The 17,738-nt window shown below is 37.5% G+C and overlaps 1 protein-coding gene across 1 annotated transcript in view; it reads left to right on the forward strand.

Annotated features, from left to right (window-relative positions):
* Positions 1 to 8,033, forward strand: part of LOC306880965 (otolith matrix protein 1) — a gene marked incomplete at both ends in the record, with an annotated part of 59,303 nt that extends 51,270 nt beyond the window's left edge. The window contains one exon of the mRNA XM_079434762.1: positions 7,978 to 8,033. Coding sequence (XP_079290888.1) covers positions 7,978 to 8,033 — 56 coding nt within the window. The remainder of the gene's footprint in view (positions 1 to 7,977) is intronic.
* Positions 8,034 to 17,738: the final 9,705 nt, after the last annotated feature.

Below are 17,738 nucleotides of genomic sequence, written 5' to 3' on the forward strand. Positions count from 1 at the left end.
ATATTACAGTAGATGTTTTAGTAGTGGCCCATGTTTGTTTGTTTGTTTGTTTATTTATTTATTTACATATTTAACCTGTTAGTTCAGTTGTTTTTTTAGACAAACATTTATCATTTAAATGTATTTATCTGTTTAATTTTACTTTGTTTTATTAAACATGTACATTTAACATGTAAATATTTATTTGACATGTAAATGTATTTGTTAATTAAACGTGCATTTATTTATTTAACATGGAAATTTGTTTAACATATACATTTATTTGTTTTAACATGGAAATTTGTTTAACATATACATTTATTTGTTTTAACATGTAAATGCATATGTTGAATTTCAATTTATTTGTTAATATATTGGTTTATTACTTAAACACTTTTTTAACGTCAGTTTATTTGTATGTTTAACACATACATTGATTTATTTAACATTTAAATGTATTTATTGAATATGTCAGTTTATTAATTTAATCTGTAAATATATTTGTTTATTAAGCATTTATTTAAATAGATTAATCATGACTAATTGCAACCAAAATAAATGTTTGTGCTTACATAATATATGTGTGAACTGTGTATATTTAATGTATATATAAATACACACACATACATGTCTATATTTAAGAAATATTACATACATATACATACATATATTTCTTGTATATGTACATGTTTGGATGTTTACAGTGTATATAAATATGCAGTATAACATGTGCATAAACATGTAAATTAGTTTATTCAACATAATTTTTTTTTATTTAATGTACATGTATTTATATGCATTTATTTTTGAGGGCTATTTAAAGACTGAAATGGATGTTTTTGTAATGGATTTTCCCCCCTCTGCCTTTGAAATGAATAGGAATGCTAACCGATACTTTTCTCCAGGTATTCTAGATCTTTTTTGGCTTCATACTGTATGTGTAAACTCTATGCAAAATGCCCTGAACCTCACAGAAGCAAACAGTGTGTCTGTACAGGCAGTAAGCAACTTAACTCACTGTGTGAAGAATGACTTTCTACCCCGTTATTTTGAAGAGACGTGTGTGTAAGGCAAATATTGATACCTTTTCCCTGGACTCTTTCTATCATTTACAGCTGACATACTGTTGTGTAGCTGAACTGAGGTGCCAATTAGAGGAAAGTGTGAGTGTGTGCATTTCCCGTATGTTTTTGTGTGTGTTTAACTATGCTGTTTGTGTGCGTGGGTGGGTATATGTTCACTCTATCTTTCGAAGAGACTAGAAAGTGCTGTGATACATGAAAATCCCAAATAATTCCTCATCTCTGCAACATCCCAAAGGGAAGAGTAAAGGGATAAACCTGACCCCGAGGAAATACAGCTGCTCAGATAACAAATCACCAGTGTAATGGGAACAAAATAGGGTGTCCTGTGTAGAATCACAAAGAGAGGACACAAATCTCCTGGGAATTGAAGCAATTAACAGGTTTAAGCTAATGTCTTGTATTCCTTTGTCTACATTTGGTTTACAGTGAGGAACTATGGGAATCTGTTTTAAGATGCCTTTAGTACCAAAATCTGTTCAATCGGCGGAAAACTTTCCTGAATAATTCAAGAGATTCAAATGTGAATTATTAGATGTGAATGTGAATTATTAGTCTGGTATCTACAGTAGATCATCACATCAACATCACATCCCCATTAAATGTACCTCACCAATACTTTTACTGTTAATAATTCAGTGAGCATATATAAAAGTGCTGAGGTGAGCTGATAAACAGACAGCTCTGGGAACTCAAGATCAATGACATGGACATGATTTGAATGAATTGATATACTGTACTGTAACCGACTGAAAAGTTTGGAATGTTGGGTTATACTGCGTATGTAAACTTCTATCAGTTTAAATGCTTGATGGGCCTATGTGGGTGTGAGTGTGTTTTAATGTAGAAAATAATCATTTAGACTCATCTTTGCAATTGCAGTAATCCACTTACAGTGGAAGTTTATGGGGCAAGGTATTGCACCAAAGCAAACATTAATATACACATCGTTTTAAAAGTGAAATAGACTCAAGACTTTATGCGTCTTAACATGGAACTAGTGTAATTAAAACCACTTATCAACCTTTCTGTGCAAAGTTATATACAATATTTTTAATCTTCTACTGTAAACTTCTGTAAACTTCTTATGATATGAGCAAAGTTATGATGTTTCATTCGTCTTGAGGCAAGATACCAAAGGTAAATAGACAAATATTTCAACTAGAAGATATCACCGTACTTACCCAAGTGATTAATCACAGTACATTAAGAAAGCTGTTTTCTGAACTGTTTTTTTTCCAAATATATATATATATATATATATATATATATATATATATATATACATAATGCAATAATTTGCTAAAATTAAATAAACTACAATTTTAATTTTGGATGAAGCCAGGTTCAAAGCTCTGTACAGTTAAAGGTTTTATAAATCAGAAAATACTGTCAACAGACATAAATAGAATAAATCTACACTATGTATAAGGAATAAAATGTTGAATAAATCAGGCAAATGATGTATGAACAAACCCTTTTGTAAAACCCCTCAGAATAAAGAATATGAAACAGGAAATATTTGATGTATGGGACTGCTGCTGAGTTTTCTAGCTCTGTTTCTAAAAAAAAAGGCCTTTATTTTTCATTGAAATACACAGACAAAAAGATAAAGTATAATAAAATAGGTTTTCTTCCACTAGTCTAGAAGCAAAATAGCCCAAAATCAAAAAAATTGACTGATGCATGAAAAACAAAACAATTGTTTTCCCTGTTGTGACTAGCCCTAAACTACAGACACAATTTTTTAGTTTGTTTATATGTGTCTTATTTTATGAATAAGTTGTTCTTTCTAACATTAAATCTTTGTTTATTGTGTTTATTTTGTAGATGAAACATAAGCTCCCAGTTCTTATCTGATAGACAGCGGTTATGGCAATCTGTGTCAGTCATTCCAGAGCCACCTCTGTTTCCCTGTGGGTCTTATCTGAGGCACTTAGCTGGGATACATCCTCTGGACTCTAGACACATCCTCTGGACTTCTCCACAGCGGAAATAGATAACCACACCCCATCTACCCTGCGGTACTCATCAACCTGGTTACCAAGGTTACTGCACACCACCAGGAAACCACATTAAGCCACAACATGAGAAAGGAGATATTGTCCAACAAGGAAAGTAAAAAAAAAAGGGCATGGTTGCAAACTACAATATTTTTCAAAGCACCGATCTCTCTTGATCAGAAGCAAGATTTTTGAGTGAAAAAAAAAAAAAGTTTTATTAGGGTAACCTTTACACTAAGATGAAACCTGTCAACATTAGTAAATGTATTGGGTATCATGAACTAATTGTTACATTATGAAATAGTGTAAAATGTGTAAGTATAATTTGATTAATCTTCATGTGTAAATGTTGTTCAATTCATTTCGCTATATTAATTTATATACATTTGTAACTTTTCATGTTGAATAAATGTTTATTATATTGTGATAAATGAACAGTGACCAATGTTTATAAATTAACATTAATTAGATAAATGTTGATGAAAAATGTTGTTAGTTCATGATACCTAATGCAATAACCAATTGTAACTTGAGCGTCGCAGTATTTTCTTCGCAAAAACTATACTTGTTTAAATTTGATCAGTAATCATATTGCACTTTCTGCAGATCAGTTGCATCAGTAATTTATCATTTACTCACAAAACAAACCATGACTTTCACTGGTGTTCCATCCAAAAAAAATAAAAATCTATTTTAATGCTTCTGTCTGGTGCATCTTCTGAGGAAGTGACAGAATGTTTCAGTATCCCTGGGCCAGCAGGACCATAATGAAAAGTAATTAGAATCATTTGGACTCTGGGTTTAGTGGGAATCCTGATTAATGACATGCAGCAGTGAGCGCTGAGAAACTGCTCTCCCAGGCACTGAAGATCAGTACTGGCAAACAAGCTACTGGCCAAGCCAGCAGATCAAAAACTCAGGCTTTCACCTGCCGCTGCCCCACTTTGATAATGAAGGGTAACATAAGAGGAAAGAGAGAGAGAGAATATGGTTTCCAAAGGAAGAAAGCATCTGTGCTCATGATATGGTGAGCTTGTGAGTTTCTGCTTCACTGCCATAAATCTAATAAGAGTGAACATCTTCAAAACATCTTCAAAACTCCAAAATTCAATTCAAGAAAAAAAAAGCACTCATGCATTAGTTGCAGAAAAGTTTTGGAGCTTCACATTGTCAGAAACCAACTACTGCTGTGATCACCATATTCAGTTTTCTCTATACATCAGTTTATTCAGTTAACGGGTGGTGATGGTGCAGTGGATAAGACATATGCCTTTGGTGTGAGAGACCCGGGTTCGAATATAAACTAGCTTGGGCCAGAATGTAAACTAATATTACCTCACCTGTTAAATGGCATTTTCATCAGTATCGTAAACTGTCCACACTCAAATAGATATGAAAGTATAAGATAATATTGACACTTTATCATGTCTGTTTATTTGGTGTGCTCACACGTAAATGTAATTCAGCGCACTATATTAAAATCTTTGTTAGCCTCTATGTATGACTGATATGAGGAGACAGAGATAGAGAGCGAGAGAGAGAGGGAGGCTAAATACTGCTGTCCTCCAACTGGCAACTAGCTGAGTATTTCTGAAATAGTGCACTCTGTGTGTTTGGTGGTCTTATCTGATTCTACAGGAAGACTTTAATATTTACTGGAAAAACAAAACACAATGTGACACTGGATATGAAATTAATCTCCCTGGAGGAGATGAGAGGAACAGAGCTCCTACTTCAGTAAATTACAAGGTGAGATTTGCCAAAACCTCTAGTAAATTCAGTGAATTTCTCTGACAGGCGCTCTGTGATGTAATCTGTTATTGGAGCATGTTGAATCCCTCAACCAGACCCGCTCAGAAAAAACAGCATGGCTAAATATTTAAATATAGGGTCCAGTAATTGATGGTTGAGGTGTCATTTTTAGAAGCAAATGAGACAAAAGACTGCAACATTTCATAGTCCATTTAATTGATCTGTCTGTCTGTATGTCTATGTATCTATCTGTTTATCGTTTTTTGTTCCATCTGTTGTTCTGTCTATTGTTTTTCCGTTTGTTCTAGCTAACTACAATTTTTTTTGTTCATTCTAGATATATATCTAGCAATTGTTCTGTCTATCTAGTTATGCTACACTAAAAAATGTAGCAGTATGCTTTTTGCAACCTGGTCTCATGGCATAAGCGTACCTGGGGGCACTGTTTATAGAGACCGTTTTTACGTACTGCACATTTCTCCGCAGTTTCAAAGAGAAATTTCCACTGAGTGGCGCTAAAACACGGGTTCAATACATAAACCCTGGCATGTTTTTATTACGGTGATATAGGTATGTATTGCTGTGTTTTTATTACGTTGCTATAGGTACGTATTGCTGTGTTTTATTACGTTGCTTCAGGTACGTTTTGTGGTGGTTCAAAATTCAAATATCTGGGGACCGTCGCTACAAATTAATGCTCTATCATGTTGGAAATATGCCCTTCACCAATCCCCAACCCTAAACCTACCCGATAGCGTTGACAAATGCAAAATTGATACAAAATAAATTTGTTTATGCAATCATGCTATTTGAACTTCCTTATATGCAGATTTGAACTGTTTTGTCAAACCGCAGTTACACGGGATTCTCCTCACCTCTCAAGTAGCCTACGTCTCCGTACTACGTGAGCTACCGAACAAACCTACCGTTTATGAAAACCCATAGATATGAAGCTGGATATGTGTTTTGCTAACGTTCAAAAGCATCAGTTTTCAAATCTCCCAGCATATTAATATTTTTTAATATTAATATCAAGTCATAACATGATGTTCTTCAAGTAATTGTGCGAAAATTACGCTTTATTAATGGAAACTCTGTACATTTGTATGAAAAGGAATAAAAGGCATCCGAGTTTTACTGCCTCTAGTGTTCATTTCTTTTGGAAACTGCAGTGATATGTACTTATTGGTACGTATTTCGTGTCTCGCTAAAAAGTGCCCCCAGGTAGGCTACATTTATGCCATGAGACCAGGAATTTTTTTTGTTACATTAACATCAAATTTCAACTTCATAACTTAGATTTTTAAGACAGTTAATGTATTTTAAGTTGAAATGGGTACAATCATTTGTCAGCAACTGTTTTTTTTTTTTAAGTGTAGCTTTATATCGATCTCAAACATTTCATAACATAACAGTGTCTGTCTGTCTGTTGCTGTAGGCCTATGTCACTGTCTGTGAGTGAATTTAGCTAAATTCAGGACTTTTAAGGGTATTCTCAGTCCAATTCTGAATTGTGTTTTAGTTGAAATTGGTTAAATTTGGTTGAAATTAGCCAAGTTAGACAGATTTCAGCATAAATAGTTTAAATGACATGCCACAATAAATTAAATTTGGGTCTATTTGCAACAAATGCTGGTTTGTACTGATCAAAGTGTGTTTTACTGTGTGTTCAATGTTTGTTTGATAAACCGTTTTGGTGCTGTGTTGGGTCGCCACTTGACATCCAAAGTAAAAACAGGTTGTGCTTTTTTATGCAGTGTAATGAGGTGAGGTGTGTGCTGATGTCCATTTCCATCTGTCTGGCTCTCAGTGTGAGGTGTTTTTAGTTTGTGCCGGTCGCAGCAGGTGATTTTGGTTCTTGTTCTGTATATGTATATGTGTGCGTGTGTGTGAGTTTGTGTTACAGCAGGCGTTGCTTCACTACCTCTGTGAAAATGGCCATGTCTGATTTTAGAGCCCATCAGTGTGACTGGTGACCCATAAGACAGGTGCAGAGAGATAGAACATAGAGGAGGGGAGGTTGGAAATACGCAAAATGCATGGCACCTTACAAGGAAAGGGGCAGTGCAGAGCAGTGAAAGAGTGAAATATACCCATTGGAGTTGATGGTTTGTCTGATATAGTGACTGAACTTTCTCCCAGCTGTAGCTGATCAACCCCCGGTCTGACTGACATGTAGGGGAGGAAATGCTGCTGTATAATGGAGGTCCTGAGGCTAGATCCTGCTGCGCTGTCGGGTGATACTGTCATATGTGCCAGATGTATCAAATTAAAGATTAGCTGCCACCAGTGGGCCTGCGGTTTGACCGCAAATGTTTAAGTTTGTATTGATGACTTACATTTAAATTGGAAGCGAATAAAACACATTCTTCAGGTTTACACATTGACAAAATCAACTTGTAAGGAATTGCTTTTGTTTCTGCTGCTTATTTCGAAGAGGTAGAGAAGGAATTTGCTCTGTAATCACATGACCTTGAGGCTTTGCAGCTCGAATGAATTGAACACGGATGCCATTTAGGGTCCTGTTGTTTTGAGCATGTCTGAAATATTATGCTTTTGATGAGTTAAGCTGGAAATGTTTACAGTACAATGATTGTACATGGGTTCAGGGCAACCACTCGATGGTGCTTAAGGAAAATGTTGCTTTGAAGGCCAATGCATACACTGCACATCAATGTATTGGCATCTAAAGAAACAAGATTCAAGTACTGACCTTTCTCAAACTATTGAATGCTTGGTTTAATTTCCTATTCTTCTTATTCTTTCTTTTCCACTTGTATAATCTTTATAATTAATTTGGATATATACAGGAATATATTTGAATATTAATAGTTAATTTTTAACATTTTAATTTAAAAAAGTAATATTTATCATAGATTAATATATATATATATATATATATATATATATATATATATATATATATATATATATATATATATATATATATATATATATATATATATATATGTGTGTATATGTGTGGTCACATCTTCACTGCACTTTAATATTTGTGTGAATAAATCACCCTCTGGGGTTAATTCAGCTACAACTATGTGCTCTCATTCACCCTGCTACATATGGTGGAGAATGCGGGCATCACAGTGAATTGAGACACAGATCACTAACGCCAGGTTGTTTCTTCTGTCTCTCACTTTCAGGAAGCCGCTCTCTCTCCCATGACGATGGAAGACCTCACCTTACCTCACCGAAGTAACTGCTCGGTAGCAGCAGTTTACAGAGAGGTTGGCAGCTTGACAGGAATATGACCGGGTTGTCGAGCAGCTTCAAGCCAGCGCTGCGGGCCCACCCACTGCTGGTACGGCTTATGGATCAGGATGATGTGGAAGCCTATCTACACACATTCGAGGTGATAGCGACCCAAGAGGGCTGGGTCCGAGAAGAGTGGGCTCGCATTATTGCTCCCTTCCTGACCGGGGAGGCGCAACGTCCCCGAAAAGTCCCTGAAATTAACGCTATGATGATTTGAAGGCCGAGATACTCGCCCGGGCGGGGTTATCACCAACATGTGCGGCTCAGCAGTTTCACCAGTGGACCTATGATGAAAGGAAGCCTGTGCGATCCCAGGCTGCCCAGCTTACACGCCTCGATCACCTATGGCTGCTCGCTGGGACCCCGTCGGCAGAATAAGTCGCCGAAAGAGTGGCTGTGGATCGACTGCTGCGAGCCCTACCCAGGACACTGAGACACCCGGTCAGTATGCGTCACCCCCGGGACATCACCGAGCTGGTGGAGGCGGTCTAGTTGGCTGAGGCATCCATCGCCCGAGATGCCGGAGAGAGGTCGGGCCTGGCACCCCGGAGGGTGATAGAGCGGCGTCCGCTCGAAGGCACCCAGCACACAGTAAGCAGGCCAGAGGTCCCTGAGGTTGTGGATGAGCCCATGCCCAGCGAGCCCCTGGGCCCCCCTGTCCGTGCGTGGATGGCCGGCTGCATCCTACATCGTGCGGTCCCTGCCGCAGCCCTCGACCGGTCAGTGAAAGTAGACGGCAAGACAATATCAGCAGTGCTTGACTCAGGCAGCTCGGTCACGCTAGCCCAACCCTCTGTGGCCAAACCGTGGCCAGACCAGAAGACAGCCCTACCTATCATGTGTGTACATGGAGATACACGATACGTCCCAGCCCGCACCGTGCATATCTCGACTGAACATGGATCCTGGCCGATAGAGGTCGGCATTGTGGCAGATCTACCCGTCCCGCTACTGCTGGGGAGGGACTGGCCTGGGTTCGACCGCCTTCTGTCCGCCGTGGTACAGCCGACTGAGAAGACCTGGGGACCTCGGAGGAGGACAGCTTGGGGACCGCCCACCAGACAGACGGACTCTCCCGTAACTGGTCCGGTTGGGCAGGTCTGGCAGGTACGATAAATTCCCCTCCCCTTTTGCACCATCCCATGTCGCATCTTCTCCAACAGGACCAGGACGACGCTTAGGGGGGGGGTTTGCGGCGAGCCGCACCTGCCGCTCATCACAGCCACCCTTTAAAGCAGGGAGAGAAGACACATGGGTTGAGTTGGATCGAGGCTCCATGAGAGATAGAACTAACGCGTGTTTTCTCTCCCCTAACAGAGAAAGACTGAGACCCAGACGAGCTTCACTTCACACAGACACCTTGCTGCACAAGCCACGCTATGCCATCACCGCATGACGTCACATCTTCACTGCACTTTAATATTTGTGTGAATAAATCACCCTCCGGGGTTAATTCAGCTACAACTGTGTCTGTGCTCTCATTCACCCCGCTACAATATATATATGATAAATATTTGATGTACATTTTTAATTGAGTTTAAGGCATACTGTACAATGATTCACAGGCAGAGAACGCTTCTGATTCTGTTTTTTAAATAGTATTATAATGTTATATTATAGTTATAGTGTTCGACATTTATATATTTATATTATATTACTGTATATTATATCATATTACATCATATTATATTAATGTAAATCTTGAATGCATTAAGTTGCATTGGATAAGTATTTTCTGAGGTCATAAATGTACATTTATAATGTTAAACTATAAACTATAACATAACTATACATATGTGAGTGAGCATATATTCTGTAGTTATAGATATGAATATAGTTACAAATTCAGATATTTAAGTGCAGCTCTGAATAGATCGATAAATAGATGCAATCCTAACACTTTAGAATTAAGTTCCTTCGTTGATTCATTAGCTATTTCATGACATTTATTAATCTTGGTTAATGTTGCTCTATGTTTATTGTTAATTCATGTTTGTTCATAATATGTTGATTTATACAAGTTGAAATGTTTTAAAAAAATGTTAGTTTATGTTTAAAGTAATATTAACCTAAATTAATAAATTCTGTGAAAGTATATTTCTGTCACGGGATGTGGTTATAGAAACTACGCACAGCGAAGGAGTAAATGAAAGGAGTTTTAATACACATCAACACACAGATTTCCATCAGATTTCCACAATATCAATACGAGACAAAGACTGAACAGAAACAGAAGGCTTCTAAAGACAGGCAAACTAATCCAGCAAACGAAAAGAATGATACAAGACAGGGGTAACACTTTAGAATACTGTTCCGTTGTTAATGAATAACTGCACAGGCACAAATGACTAATGCACTATTAACATTGTAGTAGCTACTATTATCTAACAAGAAACTACTAATTACTTGGATCAGTATTCTAAAGTGAAAAGCATGATAACTCCCTAATATTGACTGACGTCATTGTAGCTTTTGAGATAAATGTAATGTTTTGGATAGTAAGGATTCAAGTGTTAATAAATCCTTCTGAAGAAACTACTAATTATTTGGATCAGTATTCTAAAGTGAAGATCACGGTAACCCACTAGTAATGATTTAAGAGTTACCAAATCTAACAAAATTAATTACTAACCAGGACCTTACAAAAACCTCAAAAGTTTACAGTGACTTCAGTAAATGCTAGGGAGTTATGACGATCTTCACTTTAGAATACTGATCCAAAAAATGTGTAATTCCTTCAGAAGGATGTAGTAACACCTGAATAATTACTATCCGATACTTTACAAAACTCTCAAAAGCTTACAATGATTTCAGTCATTACTAGGAAGTTATCATGATCTTCAGTTTAGAATACTGATCCAAATAATTAGTAATTCCTTCTGAAGAATTTGGTAATACTTGAGTCATTACTAGTGGGTTAACAAAACCTTCACTTTATAATTAATTATACATTATGTATTATTCTTATTAATTATGAACCTGTATATAGTAGTTCTTAGGGAGGTATGAAAACAATAGTAGTTACTGATTTGCTAATAGTGAACTACCACATTGGACTAAGCACTATTACATACTAATTCATTAATCAGAGTTTCTTGTTAGATACTAGCAGTTACTAGAGTGCTAATATTGTGTTACTCATGTGTTCTTGTGTAGTTATTCATTAATGATGGAACAGTATTCTAAAGTGTTACCAAGACAAGTGATATGAATGAACGATGATCAACTAATGAGAACAGGAGCTACTAAATAAGGGCAAAACGGAACTAAACAGAAACATACATGTAACAATTTCATTATTAGTTCACGATACCTAATGCATAATGTTAATGAACTGAACCTTACTGTAAAGTGACATTGATACAATTTAATATTCAAGCATAGAACAATAGACGGGAGCAAGCTATCTATGTCAGTATAGTACATAGATAGCTATGCCATTCAGAGTAATTAACATTTGTAAATTATCTTTATTTCTACTTGAATTAAGCCAAATAGGCCACAGTATAACCCTGTTGACATCCATATTTTGGTGTTGGGTATTAACAGAGTGTATTTTGGTACTGGCTTGTTGTCTGTCTTTTTTAAAAATAGCTATGTGGACGATGCTGTGTTCTCCCGCTGTGGTTGAAACTTCATAGGTGTGGAATATTAATGGGAGTTTCTGCAGCCGGGGGATGCGAGCGATTATTCCAGCCCTCAGCCTTACTGCGACTGGAAGCATTGGGATGGATGGTTGGAGACAGGGACAGGTGAGGGAGGACCGGAGGGTTGAATTTCTATCTTCACCTTGCTCCACTCCCCCGCAGAGATCTGAGGGCATATTGCCAGGCCCTGCTGGGAGAGCTCATTGGGTGCTAATCATGCCCTATCCTTGGCCTCATATAGGGAGATGAATGTGGTGTCTGATAAAGGAGAAGTACGGTTAGATGTGTGCACATGTGATGTTTCTTACCAGCTTTTGGGAATCGGTTTCTGCTTTGTGAGTTTTTGTTTTCTGCATCTTTGTGTTATGTGCCACTGTACTGAAAGGCATTGGTTCAGTGAATCAAATAAAAAAAAGCATTGTATTTTTGATATGTTAATCTCAATTTGTAGTTGCTAAAGCCTCGCTATGCATCAGGTTTCCAGTGACATGTAACAGTGCAGTTCTCAAACCCATAAGAAAATGAGCACACCAATTAACACATTTCTAACATTTACATGAAGACATTTAGGGTTTGTTTAACAAAATAAATTACATGGTCATCCATTAAAGGTGCTCACAATTTGCATCATAATAAAGTCAATGGTTGTTCAATTCATAAAGCATGCAAACTTGAATGTTTGTGGTAGCTGTGTTCTTTATTTAGCAACTTGTTAGCAACTTACATTTAAAGGCACAAAGCAGTTTTAAAGTTCATGTTTGAGGTGAAAAATGTGAAAATGTAATCACACTTCAAACCTTTTTTATTTTACCTGACACAGTGTTTTAAACTGGTGAGATACACAAATGACGCTGCACTTTGTTGGTTAATTGTGTGTGTATGGTTATATATATATTAATTGCACTAGGAAATTTCAATTCAATAGAAATCTGAAATGATGAGAAAATATAATATTTCACACTTTTTTATTGACATAGCCTTTCATTCTTTATAAAACGAAGATGTTTTTGCAGAACATTTTTAAGAATGGCTATTTTGAATTATGAAGTATAAACATAAAATCAAAACTTTGGGGTCGGTAAGTTTCTTTAATGTATTTGAAAAGTCTCTTAATTTCACCAAGGCTGCATTTATTTAAACACAAATACAGTAAAAACGGCAATATTGTGAAATATTACAATATTTTAAAATGCAATTTATTCCTGTAATGGCAAAGCTGAATTTTCATTAATTATTAGTCCAGTCTTTAATGTCACACGATCCTTCAGAAATCATTCTAATATGCTGATTTGGTGCTCAAGATACATTTCTTCTTCAGATTATTATCAATGCTAAAAACTGTTTTGCTGTGTCATTTTTTTGTGGAACCAATTATAAAAAAATTTCAGGATCCTTTGATGAACAGAAAGTTAAAAGAACAGCATTTATTACTGATTAAGTACTTTGAAACCAATTTGGATTGAAATAGGTATTTGAATTGAAAAATGTAATTACAATCATGCTCAGAAAATAATAAAGAACAAAGTCAATCAAATCATAATGACTGTCCGTGGTCCAGATCTGATGGCACACAGATGTCACCTCTGTCCTAAAGGTAGAGCTGCAGACGTGCAAATGGTGAATGGTGGCCAAACTGCCATGTTTCAGAGCTCAGACGTTCATTGGCAGCCATCAGCGCAGTGTGACACCTTCTTGGCCACATGTCGAGCTGCTTTTAAAACAGGGCAAATTAATGTTGGCATTCTGTCCTTTCCATCATGCACTGGCACAAATATGGGCACGGTTGGAGACCTGTTTGTTCCGTGCTAACAGCATACTAATTAATAGAATGGAAGTAATGAGCTAAATTATGAGACAAATTAAAAATTCATGTTCAGGTATTAACACTAATTTGGACAACAATCGGAAAACATAAACAAAGTGGATAAAAGATTTATTAAAAAGTATGAAAAAGCAAATTAGAACTTTGTTTTTCATTTTAAAAACGATTTAAAATGCAATGAAATCCCTCAGCACAACCCTTCTCATAAAAAAATAACTGAGTTAGAACTTTATAGGATAGAATAGTTTTAAATAACAGGTGCTCTTTATGCTGCAATAAACTCCTGAATCAATTTTCCAAGCCTTTTTTTTGCCTTCGGTTCCCCTAGAGCCCAATTAGTAAAGCTCACATACACCTTTATCAACACTAAACCAGAAATGCGTTCCTTTATTATAGTCTCATATTATATTGGTTATCATTTTGCATTATCATTCATATTCAAATTATTATTCAATTTTTGGCAAGAACATCTTTGTTTTATATGGAAGGCTAAGTCAATACAATGTGGGTGGTGTTATTATTTTCATAATTTCGGATTTTTATGAGTTTAGTGTGTTTTTTGTGCGCAGATTGAGATGTATAGAATCTATGGCTCTTATTTTATTATTGCATTTACTTAAATTCTGCACAAGTAAAGTGGTGAAATAATCTGAATGTATATGTATGTGTAATACATATCAGGTGGTCAGTGAACTGACTGGGACATCTTGGAAATCACTAAATATTACACAAAAATATATTTCTTTGCATCCTAAGTCACAGCACATTACTCGAGTAAGTCAGTCTTTTGCTCTGAGTTAAAACCGAAAGCCACAGTTTAATGTTGGGCTGCAGTCACATAGCTGCTTATATGAATCTACCCCTGAGAGACATAATCCAAAGACAAATCCAAACCAGTCACGACTTTCAGAGTGACGCACAAAAATCCTTAGGAAACAGAGAGCTGCATTTGCAATGCGGCAACAGCAGGATCCTGAGGCCAAACATTTCAGCCATGCCAAACCTTCAAGCCATGGGATTGGACACGGCAAACACAGAGCAGCCAGCAAATTTCTCTCTGTCTCTCGTTCTCCTTCCCTTGCTCCCTATCCATCTCTCTCTGATCCACACACACAATTTAATGAGGCAACGCTAAAGTGCTTATTGTACTCTATTGAGTTCTTACTAATTGGAGGTCTTGAGGGACAGAGATGGCAGCATTACTTGGTAATTTTATCCTTTATATGTCCTGCACTCACAGGGAGTATTTGTGCTTTCTAATGGTATTTAAAGTGTTGAACGTCTTGTAAATAGGAATGTGGAACATTATCTGGAAAAAGAAACGGGCTACTTGGTTTTCTCGAAGGAAACCGAGGTAAACTTGAAACTTTATGAAATATATAGGTACACTCTTAAAAAAAGGTACAGTACAAAGCTGTTGTGGGGGCTGTACTGTAAGGTAAAAAAGCTATAAAGTACATCTTTGTACCTTATTGACCTGTAATTGGTGCCTATTAGTCAAAAGTGGGTAGTAACTGGTTACATGTAATCTGTATTATGTAATCAGAATTTGTTAGCAGGCTACCCAGTACTGTAAGTACTTTAAGAGTACATACTGTATTAGTAACTTTTTAAAGGGTACTGCCCCAGTGGCAGTTTTGTACCTTTTTATTCTGAGAGTGTAACATTATAAAATCATTTCATAAATCAGTATTTTATGTCCAATTTTTATTTATTGGGTAAATGTTTCTGTAATAAAACTGATAATGTGTAGCCTCTCTGTCATTATGGCTTACATTTTGAGTTGTATTTTTATTCCTGGCAACCAGTCTCCTATATTGTGCTAGTTCCATGTTTTTTAGCAGCCCACAGTCTCTTTCTTTTCACATAAAAAAAATATATCAAAAGTAAAATCAATATTTTATCTCTACGTACCCAATAAGTAAATAAATAGAAGTGTAATAAGCTGGAAACTGAACAGTCAGCTGGTGTTTATTATTATTTTGTGTTGAATTTATTTTGTGATAATGACCAGCTGACTGTATATTATCTCTTATATAGACCACATTCCTCGGCCCAAAATACAAACTCCAACAAAACTGGCATCTCTTTAGGGAGAATGAATGTAGGCGAAAGTGTTGCTGCAAGCGGAAAATCTTCCATGCTTCTCCATCAGTGTACCATGGACGTTGATAAGTGCTCCAACAAAATTGCATAATAGGTGTGTTTCCCATGTGGAGTGTGCGAGAGGGGAATAATAGGATCCCTGGGGGCTAATTTGCTAGGGTTTTGCCCACAATCTCCATACAGTTTAGGCCAGACTTACAAACACGAAGCCTGGCTCTTCTTTGCTGATCCAGTTTAGTCTCCGTGGACATGACGACTCTAACACAACCTATTACATGCTTTTGCAGCACACTAAATGATGAGGAATGATCATTTGGATGTGTTGAAAGACTGATAAAAAAATTTGTTTTAGAATCCCTTACGGACAAACACAAATTAATTTTAATCGCATGTGCATTGTCTAGTGTGATCTCATGAAAGTAATGAGAGGCTTGAAATTTGCAAATGCCAAAAAAAAAGACATTTAAATTTTTTATGTATTTTTTGGTAAATGCTGGATCTCAGCTAACAGGGAACATTCTCAGAACTTCTGGTAAAATTATTGTGAACAGACATTCATCCTGTAAAATTAATAGAACATTTGTTCAAAGTTGTCACATGATTAAGGTTGACAAAGCTTTATTTACACATTCTGCATCGGAAGTAAAAAAAAAAAAATCTCTGAATGTTTTAGTTGGACATTAGTCTAATGTTTTTACTTATTAATTTAACAATGTTCAGATAACATTTAGAATTACCATTCACAAAATGTTTTCAAGATAATCAAATTGAACATCCTCTTAATGTTTTCTCTACCATTTGCGTAACCAAAAAAAAAAGCCATTCTCACGGCTCCTTTGTTCAATTTTCTTTCTGTTCCCAAATTTTCAATAAAAGAGCAGTTTTTATCATCTCTGGGTCTAAAGAGGGCACGGTGAGTAGTGGGAGGAGCAAAACCTCTCCACTCTCGTCCACCTCTTCTATCGCCGGCGGACAGCAGCGCACAGTTCGAGATGGGCACCCAAGCCTCTCCTGCACCCCCTGTTCGACCGTGGAACCAGGTAACCAGCACACACAGACCCCGCTACTGGCCGCCTCCAAAAGAGAGCCCCCCCCCCCCCCCCGAGCTGCGTCTCTGTGTTCCACCTCGCTGCCCCACTGGAACACCCCATTAACATCCCGTGGTAGCTAGGAATTACAGAACTTCAGTCTGGATCTAACCATTACATGATCTGAGCCATCGGAAAAGACCACTGGAACCAGCTGAGCCCTCACAATCTGACTTGCTGCAGTTTGGAATTGAACTGCTGGTTTGTTTGGCCAGAGGAGAATTGGCCCCCCGACTGAGCCTGGTTTCTCCCAAGGTTTTTTTCTCCATTCTGTCACCGATGGAGTTTTGGTTCCTTGCCGCTGTTGCCTCTGGCTTGCTTAGTTGGGGACACTTCATTTCCAGCGATATCGTCGACCTGATTGCAAAGACACTATTTAAACTTATTGACACATTATTTTCCTTTTTTGATATTGTACAGTGCTTTGACACAATTTGCATTGTAAAAAGCGCTACATAAATAAAGGTGACTTGACTTGACTGACTCGCTGCCCCACTGCGGGTACGCCTACGGTCCCCTTGGTCCCGCTTGTGTGGTCTCTTCGAGTCTGGTTAGCGCTCCCCAGTCCGTCTCACTGGCTCATTCGGACCATCAGGCTCGGCTATGCGATTCAGTTCGCCCGGCGTCCCCCCAAGTTCAGAGGTATCCACTTCACTTCAGTGAAAGCTGTCGATGCCCATGTCTTGCGTGCGGAGATCGTAGTCCTACAGGCGAAGGACGCGATAGAGCCGGCCCCTCCAGCCGATATGAGGTCAGGGTTTTACAGCCCTTACTTGGACCTGCGAGTTTTGAATAGGCGCTTTCACAAGCTACCGTTCAGAATGCTCATGCAGAAATGCATTTTCGAGTGCATCCGTCCCTGAGATTAGTTCTCAGCGATCGACCTGAAGGACGCGTACTTTCATGTCTCGATTCTTCCTCGACATAGGCTGTTTCTGCGCTTTGCGTTCAAGGGTCGATCAGTACAAGGTCCTGCCCTTCGGGCT

The sequence above is a fragment of the Barbus barbus genome (genome assembly GCF_936440315.1).
Source record: "Barbus barbus genome assembly, chromosome: 15".
Taxonomy (NCBI): domain Eukaryota; kingdom Metazoa; phylum Chordata; class Actinopteri; order Cypriniformes; family Cyprinidae; genus Barbus; species Barbus barbus.